Consider the following 16872-nt stretch of genomic DNA (forward strand, 5'->3'; position numbering starts at 1 on the left):
AATGCCTTGGTTACAAACGATAATTTGTACTGATTCAAAATCTGTTGCACAAGCTTTGCAAATATCGAAACCATCATCGCATCTTCTCATATGTATTTATAATCAACTACACGCCATGGTAAATAATGGAAAACGCATCAATTTTCTTTGGGTACCAGGTCATAGTGGTATTCATGGAAACACAAAAGCAGATGAACATGCCAAAAACGCTCTTACTCTCACACATATCACATATCATCCTATGGAATACGACACTATTAAAACAAACATTAGACATGCGGTGCTGAAAAGATGGCAACACCAATGGGCACAGGTAACCCAGCACACACAACTCAAACAAATTAAACCAAAAATTGAAACATGGATTTCCGCACAACGAAACAATAGGCAAGAAGAAAGGGTGCTGGCAAGAATCCGATTGGGTCACACCATATTCACTCATAGCTATATCTATACAAGAGACGCTCGCCCCAGGTGCACATTATGCAATTGCGTACAATCAGTTTCACACATAATTATTGAATGCAGAAAGTTTGACAATGAAAGAAGACGAATGGTGGATTTTTGCAACCGCAAAAATTTACCATTTACATTGGGTTCTGTTCTTGGTGATTCAGAAGACACTCTCATCGATCTTCTTTTCTCCTATCTTCGTACAATCAAATTCATCGATAAACTTTAGTTAGCTTATCAACAAAATACGCTCTATGACATAAAATAATAGCTTGATACCATATGGGCATGAAATGGTCAATGTTGGCCGAAATGCCCCAAAACCAAAGAAAGAAAAGGCTGTAAGTTTATACCGGCTGTCTGGACAACTGGATTGTACAGAAATCTTCCGATTTGGGGCATCACTGCTTGGTGCTCTGATTGAGCCGTCCACGTCACGCGTTCACCTTTCGGCTCTGAAATGGCCGACCGGGCGCAACTTCAGCTCGTGTATGGGTCGGCGGCTTCATATGGGTCGGCCGCCCGCGTGCTCAGCCCTGACCGCGCCCTGACCGTATGGGTCGGCCGGCCGGGTACTCAGCCCTGACCGCGCCCGAGCGCCCGATTCCACTCGGGGCCCGGCTTTGGCAGTCAGCCTGTCCAGCCAAAGCCAAAGTCCCTTCAACTGCGCCCCGGCAACAAACTACATAATCACCACGTGTTTCCTTCTTTCACTTGCGATTTGTGCTAAATTTAGTAACACATTTACCTTGTATTCTGCAAATGTATTCACACAAGCCTTATGTGTTGAAGACACAATAATATTGTGTTTTAAGACACAACACGACTGGGTTAACACATTTGTAAATTGACACGTCTGCGACGGGTCAAAAAATGCATGATGCAGGGTACACAAGAAAGCCTAGTTAACACGCTCTGCCTGTGCGTTTTTAGTCGTTTTTTGTGTCATTTTGTTTTCAGTGTAGCAGCGTCTGTTGCCACTGAAAACAAATCGACACAGTGAGGGCATGTTCTGTACTGGTAACACATCAGGCATGTGTTAATCGCACCCAAAACACAATAATGCTGAGTATTTTCACGCTGGGCGGGACCTTCGACACGTTTGATAACACATAAAACAGAAAAATGACACAGTTTTCTCGTGCCAAGCACGCTGGACGAATGTAATGCATCAGTGTATCGAAATCATGTGTTGTCGGGGATGGTAGACGTGTACCCTTGCACAAAAACACCGTGTCATCCACCAGTGAGCGACCTCTGAACCTTAACTTCAGATGGGGATAATAGAGGGCGTTTTTCGAGCACCGACTTTTATGCTGGGTTTTTGTAAAAAATTGCCAAAGTGTTTTGAGAAAGGTCAAAATGCACAATACAGCCGAGGGAGTCGATACATGATAAATTGTTTAGAGCAATATGCGCTGATTACATCAAGGGCAAGCTGAAGCATAGCTAATTAACGTCTGCTTGGAGGAAGAAACTCCTCAGTCTATATAGGATATATTTGAAAAATCGGTGGCCGCGAGTTTATCCCGGATGTCTGGACAACTGTATTGTACAGTAGTCCTCCAATTTGGGGCATCGTCACTTGGCGCTCTGATTGAGCCGTCCACGTGACGCGTTCACCCTTCGGCTGTGAAGTGGCCGACCGGGCGCAACTCCAGCTCGTGTATGGGTCGGCGGCCTCGTATGGGTCGGCCGGCCGCGTGCTCAGCCCTGACCGCGCCCTGACCATATGGGTCGGCCGGCCGGGTGCTCAGCTCTGACCGCACCCGAGCGCCCGATTCCACTCGGGGCCCGGCTTTGGCAGTCAGCCTGTCCAGCCCAAGCCAAAGTCCCTTCAACTGCGCCCCGGCAACAAACTACATAGTCACCACGTGTTTCCTTCTTTCACTTGCGATTTGTGTTAAATTTAGTAACACATTTACCTTTTATTCTGCAAATGTATTCACACAAGCCTTATGTGTTGAAGACACAATGATATTGTGTTTAAGGACACAACACGACTGGGTTAACACATTTGTAAATTGACACGTCTGCGACGGGTCAAAAAATGCATGATGCAGGGTACACAAGAAAGCTTAGTTAACACGATCTGCCTGTGCGTTTTTAGTCGTTTTTTGTGTCATTTTGTTTTCAGTGTGGGGAGGCGTTGGCCGGCGGAGGACAGCGGCTCTGCATAACCGGGCCGTGGCCGGACTGGCCGATATTTGCATGTCGCGCTGTCGGGACGTCCCGCCGCCGTCTGAGCCGCCGCGCCGGTATGGTGGCCGTGGCCGAGGAATGTGCAGTGCACCGCCGCCTCGGCCCCGAGCGCCGAATCTGATGAGGTTTTTGTTGCTGCCGAGCAGCAAACATGTAAGATCACCATATGCAAGACCAAAACATTGGCATTAAAAGGCATCGGTATATGCATGCAAGGGACGCGATCGCTGAGATAGAAGCTGCTTTTGGTGACTGGGATATCCTTGCACAGCGCGGACTTGCAGACTTCCCTATAGGGTAAGAGCCGTTAGAGGCCGAATGCTGGCCAAAAGAAAGGATAAATAAGCCGGCTGTAAGAGCACGTAAGCGCCGCGGTAAATAAGTTCAGTATGCTTTTAACGCATGTTTTCGCAATGAAAAGCTGGTCACAAGGCATGTATTCAGCATGCAACACTGTTTTGGCACCTGTTATTCTAATTTCCTCTGGTGGACAATAGAACACGCGTGCAAGTAAGTCATTCCAGGCATCAAAAAATGCACAAACGTAGGTATCTGTCAGCCGTAATCGAGACCAATAGTTGATACAAATTTTGTCAGGCGCAGCCGCACAGATGCCTACACCCCAATTGTTGAAAAGGCATTTGCATCCCTAAGCGTGATTTCATTTGCAACGCAAAGGACAGATTTAATAAGCAGTGGTCAGCAGGTATTTCTCTAGGATGTCATGGTTACCTAAGGCCGCCGTCCAGCATTTCAAGTCGTGAGAAGTTAAGTAATCTTGAGTCGTCAGCGCATAATTCGTCGTCCAACAGCCGCCGAATAATCAGCTGAATGCGATTCATCACGCATTCGGCACTGAACCGTAGTCGGCGCGCAGTCCATAGACTCCAATGTTAAATTCAGCGCGTACTCAATCAGTGGACGGCGGCCTTTAGAGTTGGCATCAGACATATGTCCATGACCAATGATAGAGTAAGTTCGAATCAAATTCCAACTAAAACACACACATAGACGTATCTCGCGCAGCTCTTAATCCTGCCTACGCCCGCAGAAAACGTATGTACATTCCTTGAATATTACATTAGCAGAAAAAAACTATACGTCAGCCCGTTCGCTGAACCGTTTTGACACGGGTGACGTCACTGGCCGGCCGGCCAGTTGGTAACAGAGGCTGGCCCGGGGCGGTCCGACCTTCAGCTGGACGGCCGGGCATGGGGGCGCCGCGCCTGGAAGGTGTCGACAGGGCCCGCTCTGCTCTGGATGGGAGAGCTGGGACCGGCCTTCGATACAGACAGCAGGGCTGGGACTCATGGGATGGGACAGGGAAGGAGCAGGGACGGGACAGCAGAGCTGGGACTCTGGGACAGAACTGGTGGGAAACTTGCAGGTACTGGGAATGGACAGCACGGTGTCTAAAAGCACTTTCTTTCGGCCATTGCCACTGACTGACTCACATTCCACTCGCGGGAGTTCGGCGCGCGCCTCGCCGCAGCGCCCGAGGCGCCCTCCATCTGGCGGCCCGCGCTGACCCTGCCCGGTGGATCCGTCCGCCCCACCCCACCCCAGCCCGCCGGCTCGTTAGTCGGGGAGTGCCGGTCGTGATCTGGTGCGGCCACTCCCGTTCCGGTCACCGTGGACGCTCTCCTGCAGAGCGGACGGTCAGCGCTCCGGTCTGCACCTTCCCCGGATAGCACGCCCACTTCCGACCGCGGCAGTATAACGGCCCTCACCTGTGACCATCCGATGTGCATACCTATTCGATAATCAGATTGTGGTAAAATATACTGCATTGCAGTGGCCGAGGAAACAAATCGTCTAGGTTGCCCGAAACGAATACCGTGACAATGTGAGGTGATGTAAGAATTGCTTTGCAAGTGCTGGAGATCCGGATGTAATTCAGCAGCCTTTCTACCCGTCTTCATTAGATGCATTATTAACTTAGCTTCGACATTTGAACTGTCAATGTTAATGTAACTGCCTGCTAATTCTATATTTTTGTTTTGCCCGGCTTTGGCTTTGGGTATACGGTAAACTTTCAATGTCTGGAGAACGGTAAAGGTGTCCTTCCCCGCCCAATCCAACTTTCGTACGGATGGTCGTAGAGAGCCAGGAGTACGTCAAACAAGAGCTCACATCACAGGTGAGCGCCAAAATGTGTACGTAGATGGTTCTCATATTAGATCCAGGTAAAAGTAAAGGTTAAATTTGAAAGTATCGGGCGGCACTTTTGGCTTCCAGGCCCATTTGACGGAGAACGATTATTTGACGAACTGTTGATGGGCTTGAGTTGAGCTGAATATTAGCTGATGACCACTCGAACGAAATGTTGAGGTACATTATGTGAGGTAGTGTATGTGTCTAAAATCTAAATATTATGAAGCGAAGGTAAAAGTCAGGACAGGCTAAGATCTTTTTGGCTGTTATGTATGACAGGTAAAAAAGTTTACAAAGTCGTATAACATAACTTTTGAGCTTTAGGACAATCTTAAAAATGTGAAATCCTTAATCGGCATTTCCTTGCTCCCATTAAGTCACAGCTTTAGCTTATAGCTGTTCTGCATTAAATCCCTACTTCACACGTGAGTACCCACCTTATACCTATAAGTACAGCTTTCTTCTTGTGCTCCGAATCCACTAAATCTTACCATCTTAAGCTTGTGAAGCAACCGGCTTTTCAGCAAACCAACGAAATCAGGTAAGCTTCCTTCTCATATGAACACGAGTGCCTGTAGTAGCGTCTGGATCCATGAGTAGACAAATACGGTCTACTAAGCCTACCAAGTCCGATTCTCACGGCCGTTTTTTGGAGCGTATTGCGAGAGAACTGGCGAGAGTTAGTCCATGGAAGCAAAAGGAAAGGACGCATTTTAGGATACAGGATAAAAAACGCGCCCATCTGTCCTTTCATCCGTCCCATGCGCCAACGCGCGGTACCCCGCCCGCACTAACGCCTTAGACTCAGCCGTCCAGGAGAGTCGGCCGTTGAGCTTATTCAGAGTCCCAGACTCGAAAGTCGAGCCGAAATCCCTCCCTTCGCATCGGAGCGGCAGACAGGCAAGGAGGCAGGGAGAGCGCCGCCGCCACCGTTGCCGCCGGGCTCCCGAACCGGTTATGTGACGGCCAGCCCGCGTGGCACCGCTGACGTCACTGGCTCGACCTATGACGTCATCAAAGCCAGCAGCACCACCGATCGGTTCTGAAGTGCGCGTCGGCGGGACAGCGGCGTATTCTGGCTCTCACCTCTGGGGCGGGTCCTGCCGCGGGCTGGCCGGCGAGTGGTGTGGTCTGGCGCCCGGCCCTGAAGAGAGGGAGGTCGGCCCACACACCGAGCGACTGCCCGCAGCTGAGCCGGCTCACAGAGGTAGCTCAAAGCGAGCTGAGTGCTCAGAGGTGCTGAGCGTTCTCACCGAGGGCTCTCACCGGTTGATTGCGCCGAGTCAGGCAGGGTGGTCCTCAGCAAAATGTCTTGCCCAATCAAAGTTCGTCTGTCATGGCAGGAATCATCCAGACCCGCTGACGGTCATTCAGTCTGCCAGGACGCTAGGAGTCAATCTGCTCTTCCAGTGGCTAGCCAAATTGAGCAGGAGTTTTCAAGTCTGTCAGGAGACATCCCGTTCCATCAGGAGTCAGGCTTTCACATTAGGATTCACATCATCGTTGCACCTGCCTGGAGCTAAGGATGCATTCTGCAGCTAGCGTTCAGGCTTCTTTCTCAGTAACCCTGACCTTGAATTCACTGTCAACGAACTCTTCCAGGGACAACCAAATGAGCCAGCTGTATCTGTAGATACCTGCGCCGGCGTACTCTTGACTCTTTCACCAAAACCCTGGAGATCAGTCCAAGCTCACTCTACGCCGGTCGCCGGTGGCATTCCTGCGGTACACCGCTCGGCCGGTCCATGATGCGGTAAAACCACCCATTTTTTAGAGGGCGAATCAGGCACGAGCCCAAAGAAGTCTGGAGCGTCACGCAGCGCGGGTGCATGGACAGCTGGCCCCGGAACGGAACCCACACCGGCACGTGAAGGAGGCACGCCAATAAAACACGTCAGTCATATCGTGAGTCAGCAACTGCCGGCTAGACGTTCAGACACTTACAGCGAAAAATTATTAGTGTGAACGTCCTAAATTTATCGGAGGAAAACAATATTATAATCCCGTTGCTCCGACTCTATAAGTTATTCGGGTAAAGTTATACAGTCTTTGAACTTTTATTTTTATTTCGGTCAAGAAGTTTTGATCAAAAGAACTTAAGCTTTTCTTTCCTTCCCGTTTCTTTCATCTAACCTAAGCAAAATTATTTCGTTGATAGCGCTGCAGTTCGCCGCAGATTCTTCAGTCTCCTGATTGTGCCTGGTCTGCGGTCTTACGACTGCACACATCCCGTGGAACCCAGCGATACTAGCGCAGCACGGACCACATCCGTGCCGGGATTGGAACCGGAGTCCCCCAGTCTACGGGCGGGGACAGGGCGAGGTGGGCGGCCCCGGGGCGGAGTATGACCATCCACTCCGTGCACAGGTGCTCGACGGCAGTTAGAGCTAAGGCCAGCGGAAATGAGCGGCATGCCAGCCAGCTCGCCGCGCCGCCAATCAGGTGTAAGTGCAGGCGCTCTGCAGAAACTGGTAGTGGTTTTAAATAAATTACATAATAACAAGAGCCAGGTGAAGACAGAGCAAAAGCAGGGAGGAGAGAGAGAGAGAGAGAGAGAGAGAGAGAGAGAGAGAGAGAGAGAGAGAGAGAGAGAGAGAGAGAGAGAGAGAGAGAGAGAGAGAGAGAGAGAGAGAGAGAGAGAGAGAGAGAGAGAGAGAGAGAGAGAGAGAGAGAGAGAGAGAGAGAGAGAGAGAGAGAGAGAGAGAGAGAGAGAGAGAGAGAGTGAAAGGGAAGTAAGCCAGAGAATGCGATAGGCATCAGTGAAAGTCAGAATGAATTATGAAAGTATGCTTTATAAGCAGGTGGGTGATAACTCAGTACCTATATACTACCTACGTACCCTATAACCTTCTATCCTCCATTTTGTATGCACGTAGAGTGCAAGAAGGAAAATCCCTTGAGCGGTGCCTCTCATCCGAACGTAAAATGCGTGGGCCTTTCTTAGCAGCGGCGCGCACCCGGCTAATGCACCGTTAACGGTTCTAACTGCTAACGGTAGGCCCCAAGTACCGGCGACGGTCGCTGAGCCCGCGGTGTTGAATCCGGGATGGAGGTCTGCTCCGGGTTGAGTGCTCATGCAGACCCATTAAATAAAACGGATACGATAGCTATCCCCGCCTGATCTCCTCCACTAATAAAACTGGACGGCCTGCGCTGGACTCTGGCAACAGTTATAAGTATTTTACTTGTTTTGTTATGTTATAAGGCTCTTTCGGTCTAACTGGACCATTTCAGAGCCGGGAGGATGATAGGAATTAGGGGGAGACATTGGTCTGAACAGGCACCTATACCCTCTTAGTGAGTCGTCGGGGCTGAGCCCATCCAGTGGACAGGCCAACCAGCCCCCAAAACACTCACCGCACCCGGCTACGGGCGTGCTCCTATGGGAGCTTCCCGCATGGGATAAAGTTGCCCGACCAGCCCGGAGCAGGGGTTGAGGCGTGGAGGAGAAGGAATTGACCGTCCTAAGGATGGAAAAGGCAAAATGGTGCAATTATAAGTACCGACATTTCACAATCGATATACGTGCCTGGGCCAATGAAAAACTATCCATCTCGCCCTATTAGGAGCTATGCGCCTCACCTTCATTTATATGTTCTGCTAATTATGCACTAATGGAGGTCTAATTTCAACCAAATTAGCCTCATTATTTCGTGGATTACGGAAGAACAACACCGATATACCGCATTAATGGTGACTTAGCTTAATCGCAGCATGCTCGATTTAGATTTGGACCCAGGTATATAAGACTGTGGGGCACGGTAAGGGTATGCAATGAATGCTGGAATGAGTCTCTCAGTCTCAGGCAAAATGTTTGGAATTAACGTATGCCACTACACCTAACCCTATCACTAATTCTTCTGTCTCCCACCATAGGTACTATAAGACCTATCCCTAACCCAGCCGATTCAGCCATTAAGTACCGTACTTCTGAGGTTGTTCTAACTTCTATATACCCTGCTTCTGAGGGTGCCTGCACATGGCAGACGGTAATGGCTGTTTTCACGACGGACTATCCGACGAGTGCACCTAATTTGACCAAATCTGTACCTAATCTCTTTTACAGCAAATATCTGTACTTTATGAATTTATTTCAGTGTTTTCATCGATGATACTCTCTGACAATATGACAAAGCAGGCATATAAGCAATTAGTGCAACCCTAGCTGCAGCTAGTACCTACCTAAGAGACACACTGAACCTGATTTGACCAAATCTGCACCTAATCTGCACCAAATGTGCACCAGATGTGCACCAGATGGCCGTCGTGAAAACGGCTAATACCAGGCATTGGACAAAAATGTCGATGAAACCTTCACCATTAGACGCGCCGTAGTCTGAAATGGTGCCATTTTTTGATATATTTTTTTATTGGTCGACCCTAAGTGGTCCAAATCGGTCCAAAACCCCTAACATCAAAAAATTATCAAATACGGCACCGTTTCAGACAGCGGCGCGTCTAATGGTGAAGGTTTCATCGAAATCGGTCCAGTAGTTTCGGAGCATGGGCTCGTCTGCAACAGATTTTAGGAGTTTTGGACCGATTTGGACCACTTAGGGTGGACCAATAAAAAATTGTCAAAAACGGCACCGTTTCAGACCATGGCACGTCTAATGGTGAAGGTTTCATCGAAATCGGTCCAGTAGTTTCGGAGCATGGGCTCGTCCGCAACAGTTTTTAGGGGTTTTGAACCGATTTGGACCACTTAGGGTGAACCAATCAAAAATTATCAAAAACGGCACCGTTTCAGACAGCGGCGCGTCTAATGGTGAAGGTTTCATCGAAATCGGTCCAGTAGTTTCGGAGCATGGGCTCGTCTGCAACAGATTTTAGGGGTTTTGGACAGATTTGGACCCCTAAGGGTGCACCAATAAAAAAGTTATAAAAACGGCACCATTTCAGACTACGGCGCGTCTAATCGTGAAAATTTCGTTGAAATCAGCTACGTAGTTTCGGAGCATGAGCCCATCTGCCAATCTCGTCTGCTTTTTAGACACTCCCCACCAAAGCGTCTCCTCTCGTGATTGGCTGATGCCCACTACGTCATCACAAACGTGTAGTAAGATTTTAGGTCAACTTTGTTTTGAGGCCTTTATAGCTATATATATCTTTTGAAAGTGACAAATTTACTAAATTATCAGTACAACTTTCCTCGTTTTTGGTATCCATTAAAGAAATAATCTAAACAAAAGCAATCGTGTTTCAGCAAATTATTTTACCGCTAGGGGCGCCAGAGTCATTCCGAGCTGTTGCCAATTTTGACGCACATTTCACAAATACAGCGCTGTCGTCATCTGTCATGGGCCGCTCTGTTTTGCTTTGTGAAGCGCGTTGTGTGTGAAGCGTTGTGTGAAGCGTGTGAAGCTTTATTTTAATGATAGGGGTAGTTGAGATACGATTATTATAGAATTCAGTGGATGCGATAATCGATTGCAAATTTGCTAAAACGTCCATTATTGTCTAGAAGTTGCTTGCTCTACACCAGTTTTTGAAATCAAAATGAATACATTTTTGTCGAGGGGTAATGCTCTCCTTGCATTCACCCTTTCGGTTCTTGCATCTCTCACATTTTGTTGCTTTGCGTCAACATTTTTCAATGACAATCGGCGAGACGCAAATGTGAGAACAGTCCAGGTCGTTGTGTAAGTATTTTTATGTTTTAGGTATTGATTTGTGTGCGCTGCTTAGCCAAATTTAATTTATAGATGGCTCTCATTCAATTGTGTGTCTGAATTAGTGACTTAATGAAAGAAAGAAATTCTAGATAAATAGGTATAGGTATAGGTATAGGTATATAGATAATGGACTTGGGGTAGCAGTATGCTATTTGTTGTCCATGTCATTGTTGGCAAGGAAACATGTCAGGGTACTCATTGAGGTCACAGGTCACAGTTGGCTTTGAGTTGGAGGTGCTTATCTAGCTTAGCTTTAAATGTAGCAGTGGTGTCAGCAGACACAACATCATCTGGTAGCTTGTTCCAGTCATTAGCCACCCTCTGTGAGAAGAACCTTTGTCTGGCTTGATGGACTGACTGCTCCATCCAAATTGTAATAGTCTGAAGGATACCTGACAAGCTCTCATATATTCAGTGTTATAAACTTAATGTATGATGGATCCACTTTACGCTAAGGTGCCTGCAGTGGCTGTGCGAAGATCATGCGGTTTGACGTGGGCCATACTGTGAAAATGCCCGTCCACTGAGGGTCGATGACAGTAGTGTAAATGATTTATGAACAATGACTAAGGAAGCCACTTGAAAATATAGTTTTTGAATTTTGTGTAAGGTTTTACTTTTGTGTACACATTAATGAAATAAATTCAAGTTAAGGACCCAATATCATTTCACAGATATTATTTCTACTCCTGAAAGTGTTCAAATGGTGATGTCACTCTGGACTAGCACAGAAAAGATGCCCAGTCCTCACAAAACCATCTTTATGGCCACGGGTCTTGACTCTATTCTAGCCATTCAGGTTTTATTCCATCTTAGACACTGGCCTTGATTCTCTTAGGCTAGGTACTAAAAATAGCATGACAACCTGGGTGAAATGTTACTCACATGGGGTTTGGTCCTCAGCTGAGAGCTCAATATCTGCTGCAAAAAAAAAAATATGATGCTTTAATTTTCAGACTTAATGCAAAATGTATATTATATGTAAGAATTAAATAATTTGTATGAATATATGCAATGCATTTGCTGTAAGTTATAGAGGTAAAAGAAAATGGATTCCGGAAGAAAATATGTTTTAATTGGAAAGTTAATCAGACATGTCAAAGCTAGAGTTACAGCTAGATTTGATCAGAAGTTAGGAGTTGCTAAGTCAGAGCAACATTGTTTACATGGGCGTAGGAACGTCATGAAAAGTGGATGGGCCACCCTGTCAAGGGGCCTCCTTTTCCAGGGGGCCTCCTATTTTCAGGGGCCTCCAACTTTTGCCTCATCCTGCTGGCTGCTTTCAAGTATGACCTCCAAATCTAGCTTCTGAGATCGGGCAGATGTACCCAGGGGCGTAACCGCTAAAGCGAACAATGCGGAAAGTCCGCACCATTTTTAAAACTTCTTCCCCCTCCGATTTTTTTTTAGAATCTATTTGCCGCAAACGGCGCATGACCCCTGAAAACCCTTACACAAATGTCTTCCTCGTTTCCCAGGTGCCCCCATTAGCTTCATAGGCGCCCTCTTTGGCATATAAGCGCCCTATGTGCCTATAGTCATCAGAGACATCCCTATATGTCCCACAGTCGCCCCGTTGTCGCATACAATGTGCGCTTATCATAGGCGTCTCTCTCTTATGGACACTTGAAGGCCATGCTCTTTTGCCATGCCGGCGCCCCTGTTTCTTATGAATGCACCCCCATGGCATTGATCAATTGCAATTTGCAGACCTCTATTGCATGTGGACGCCCATATATGTAGGCCTCAGAGGCGCCCCTCTTTCGCATTGAGGCGCCCCTATGGGCTTCATAGGCGCCCCTCTATTGCACGTAGGTGCCCTACTGTCTCAGAACCGCTCCCCTTTGGCATGCAGACGCCCATCTTTCGTACGGAGGAGCCGCTGTGGTTCTTAGAGACGGCATGGTGCTCCCAGACGCAGATGGGGCTCTCGGTGTCGACAGTGTGGGACCTTCAGTCGCTGATGGGTGCCCGCCAGATGTGGACCCTCGGAGACGCCGGTATGGGGCCCTCAGAGATGCCAGTATGTGGCCCTTAGAGACACCGGTGTGGAACCCTCAGATACTTCAGTGTGAAGCCCTTACAATTGCTGGTGTGGAGCTATGAATGCGCTGGCTTAAATCCCTCAGAGGCCGGTACATGGACATTAGAGCTCAGTGAGAGTTTGCGTTGTGCCTTCAGTGGCCTTGTGGAGCCGTTAGACATCAACATGGTGCTCTCAGGAGCCGGTGAGTCCTCAGAGTCACCGGTGTGGGGCCTTCAGAGCTCCAAGATACTGGTGTGGGGCCCTCAGAGGTGTCGGTGTGGGTCCTTCAGATGTACATATAGAGCCTTGAGATGCACAGGTGTGGTGGCCCACAGAGGCGCCGGTGTGGGGCCCCCAGAGCCACCGATATAGGGCCCTAAGAGACACTAGTATGACCCTCAAAGGCGCCGCTGTGTGACGCTCATAACCACTGGTGTGGAGCCATCACAGGCGGGTGGAGCCGTTAGAGGCCGAAAAGGGCCCTTAGATGCCTACAAGGAGCCTTCAGAAGCCTGTGTGGCACCCTTATGGGGATAAGCGTGTCTACTTGGGAGCCCTTGAGGTGCTCTCATGAGCTCTGTAGGGCCCCACCGAGCCGAAATATGGCCACGGCCAGTTGCCGCCGCATGGCTCTTCGGACTATCATTCTCAGGGGCCTCATCTGCCTAGTTTGAATAGAAGGGCCTCTCAGACCATCAGTCTCATGGGCCTCCTCTGGCTAGTATAAATAGAAGGGCCTGTAAGACCATCAATCCTAGGGGCCTCTTCTGGTTAGTATAAATAGAAGAGCCTCTCAGACCATTGATCTCAGGGGGCCCCTGTGGACAGTATAAATAAAAGGGCCTCTCAGACCATCAGTCCCGGGGGCCTCCCTAGAAAAGTGTAAATGTGGATATAGAGGGCCCCCTCAGATTCATTACGAGTGGACCTCTCTGACTATCAGTCTCAGGGGCCTCTTGTGGCCAGTATGCATATAAGAGCCTCTCAGACCATCGGTCTCAGGGGCCTCTTCTGACTAGTGTGGATAGAGGGCCCTCCCAGACCACCGGTTTCAGGGGCCTCCAGTGGCCAGTTATATGAACAGAAGGGCCTCACAGCCATCAGCCTCGGGGGCCTCTTCTGACTGGTGTGAATATGAGGGCCTCTCATACCATCAGTCTCAGGGGCCTCCTCTGCCTAGTGTGAATATAAGGGCTTCCCAGGGCATCAGTCTCAGGGGACTCTTCTGACTGGTGCCGGATTGAGGGACCTCCCAGACCGAAAGTTTTGGGGTCTCCTGTGGCCAGTATGAATAGGTAGAAGGGCCTCTCAGTCCATCAGTGTCATGGGCCCCTTCTGCCTGGTGTGATTATAAGGGCCTCTCAGGTCATCAGTCTCAGGGGCCTCCTCTGGCTACAGTGTAGATGGATAGGCCTCCCAGACCATCAGTCTCAGGGGCCTCTTCTGACTATTGAGGATAGATGGGCCTCCTCTGACTAGTGAGGGTAGGGGGCCTCGGCTAGACCGCCAGTGTCAGGGGCCTATTCTGACTAGTGTGGATGGAGGGGCCTCCCAGACCAGTGTGGATATTGGGGCCTCCTCAGATCCACTAGGGCCTCTCAGGCCATCAGTCTCAGGGGCTTCGACTGATAAGTATGAACAGAGGGCCTCCTTGGATCCATCACGGCCCCTTGGAGTCCGTGCGTGGGGATTCGTGGAACTTATTTTTACCGAGTTTGTTTATTCTGGAAGGTGACGACCTCCTCTCAAATCGAGACGAGGGGCCTCGAGTAAAAAGTGGGTGGGCCAAAACACATGGTTGGCCCACCCACCTCGAAAAGTGGGTGGGCACTTGCCCACCTGCCCCCCCCCTGTTCCTACGCCTATGATTGTTTATGTTTATGTTTATGTTTATTTCAATTTAACACCAACGGGCAGATACCCAGTAACAGATGCAGTCTTTTCATGAAACTCAGTTATCATTATCATTATCAAAGTAGATAAATTTTTCAATCAGTTTCAGAATAAAAGATAGAAAAAAAAAACAATACAAATAATGAAACAAAGACAAAAAAATATGACAATGAATGGGATAGATGTCAGAACAGAAACTCTAAAGTGGTGTGAAAGTATCTGTTGCAATATACCAACCATGACCAAATATTTAATAGATTTTATTTGTGTAGGCGATGGTCTTTCTCTGTGTCACATTGGCCATGTGTGTTATTCTGAGGCAGCTATGTTCAACATAAACCAGTTGCTGGACAGGAAAGTCACCAAGCTATCCTTACTTTGCAATGTCCACAATGTTACATGAATCTCCTAGATGTGCTAAACTACAAAAATTACGGCGATATGGCAGTCAGTCATCATGGGCGCAAAATGACCTTAGTAGTCGGCGCGCCCTAAAGCCCCAATTAAGAAACAAGGCAGTCAGTCATTCACCTGCAGTTGTAATTATTCACAGTCGCCACGCCATGTGTGGATCGCCCACGATCGTAAATGCAATACAAATACAATACAATACAATACAATACTGTCATGCCATGAAACATTCATTCTTACTCCTGTTGTCCATAGGGAAATTACTTCTAATTACCTCTAGTTTCTCAGTAGATGTCATTCTGAATAGCATATTTAAGCGTGTGCCTACTCGATTCCTCATTCTTGTGACTTATTTCTTAACTTTATGTGGTGATGGGAACAAATGATAACAATTAATTGGTTAACTACAGTGCACCACAGTAGCCTCTCTGACATCACTGCCCAACTCATTGTCCTCCGTCTCTTTCAGTAAGAACGTGGCAGACTACAGCGCCTCGCGCGAGAAGAACGACCTGGGCTTCCTGACGTTCGACCTGGAGGCCGACCTGACGTCCGTGTTCAACTGGAACGCCAAGCAGCTGTTCCTCTACCTGGTGGCCGAGTATCAGACGCCCAAGAACACACTCAACCAGGTGGTGCTCTGGGATAAGATCATCCTACGCGGCGAGAACGCCAAGATCGACGTCAAGAGCATCAACACCAAGTACTACTTCTGGGACGATGGCAACGGCCTAAAGTGAGTCGCAGCTGTGTAAATGGAGCCCTGTTGTGGAAACATCACTGTGCGATGGACACCTGCTAAAGTGATCGTATTGTTGAGTGTTGACACATGCTTTGCGTTATGACAGCATAGTCTGTACCCATTTTGCCGTATATTTATTGCTTATGGTGTAGTTCATGTCTGTTAGTTCAAACTGTTTTCAATGCATCTTCTTGAAATCGTAGGTGCCCTTCCACCAGAACACTTATTTTGACGCCGCTCTCGCGGGTGGCGCCTGTTCAGCGTTACCGCCGGCTCCGCTCCGCCTGTGACCTGACTGACCTCCGCCTGTTTCCGGCACAGGAACAACCAGAACGTGACGCTGGCGCTGCACTGGAACGTGATCCCCAACGCGGGCCTCCTACCGAACGTGGCGGCCCACGGTCTGCACACGTTCTCGTTCCCGGCGCAGTACGCCACCGCGCGAGGAGCCTAAACTGCCGCGGGTGGTGCTGCCACCTGTCGACGCCTGGCTGAACTGACGGTTCGCTGTGCGGCCACCAGGTGATCGCACGGAGCAGCAGCCGCCGTGAAAATAGGCGAATGGGGGATGTGAGGGAACGTGTCACTTCTTGGGCTAGTTCCGCGCACTGTGCTAAGCGCTCTTTGGGCTCACAAATTAAAAGGAAATCATAAATCGTTAACTTCTTGAAGCATTAGTTCGAAAAAGTATTCAACTTGACACACAAAAAAAATCAATGGATTTGTTCTGGCCTCGGCATATATTTTTGTTGACAGACGTCATGCAACAGAAAGGTAGATATGCTGTACATGAGGGTTGGGACTTGAGGCAGGGAGGGTTGTTTCTTCAACTGTGTGATGGAACGCTTCTTTTGTGGATTGCGTATCTGCTGTGGTGTTTGCATGGGTTTGGGTAGTGGGAAAGCGTTTCGTTGAGGCTAAACGTAGAGGGAACAACGACGTCAAGCGGCGCTCTGCACGAAGTGGCCGACCATTGGTGTTGCTACGAGCCACCCCAACAGATTATTGTCATGCGTGTCCATTGGATGGCTTCTAGCAAACCAGTTTCACAAAAGTGGTGGTGGAGCCACAGTATGTCAATACACTGTGTCCTGAAACCGCAGTGTTTAATGGTTCGCTTAGTTTAGGAAATGATGGTGTATGGCTCTCATTACATTTGACCATATATTGTGATGGTGATCAAAATGATGATAGTTAGGTATCCGTCGCTAAGTGCAGCTCAAATTGTTTGAATTCGCGTTACCCTGTACTCTTTCCGACTATCGTTGCTAACAAGCATCAGTCACCGAACAGCGATCTTCCTCCTAGTGTAATCA

At 48.6% G+C, this 16872-nt stretch overlaps 1 protein-coding gene across 1 annotated transcript; it reads left to right on the plus strand.

Moving 5' to 3' along the window:
• The first annotated feature begins 9865 nt into the window (after positions 1–9865).
• Positions 9866–16654, plus strand: LOC122363560 (signal peptidase complex subunit 3-like). Its single transcript, XM_043332990.1, has 3 exons — positions 9866–10451; positions 15284–15550; positions 15878–16654. The coding sequence occupies exons 1-3, from the start codon at positions 10309–10311 to the stop codon at positions 16008–16010; spliced, it is 543 nt and encodes a 180-aa protein (XP_043188925.1). The 5' UTR covers positions 9866–10308; the 3' UTR covers positions 16011–16654.
• Positions 16655–16872: the final 218 nt, after the last annotated feature.

The sequence above is a fragment of the Amphibalanus amphitrite genome, unplaced genomic scaffold (genome assembly GCF_019059575.1).
Source record: "Amphibalanus amphitrite isolate SeventyFive unplaced genomic scaffold, NRLGWU_Aamphi_draft 000026F_arrow, whole genome shotgun sequence".
Taxonomy (NCBI): domain Eukaryota; kingdom Metazoa; phylum Arthropoda; class Thecostraca; order Balanomorpha; family Balanidae; genus Amphibalanus; species Amphibalanus amphitrite.

Excerpts from the sequence above, each read along its gene's own strand:
- LOC122363560 (XM_043332990.1), top strand. The coding sequence starts at position 10,309 with ATGAATACATTTTTGTCGAGGGGTAATGCTCTCCTTGCATTCACCCTT. Across the intron at positions 10,452-15,283 it reads AGAACAGTCCAGGTCGTTGT|TAAGAACGTGGCAGACTACA; the intron begins GTAAGTATTTTT and ends CGTCTCTTTCAG. Across the intron at positions 15,551-15,877 it reads GACGATGGCAACGGCCTAAA|GAACAACCAGAACGTGACGC; the intron begins GTGAGTCGCAGC and ends TTTCCGGCACAG.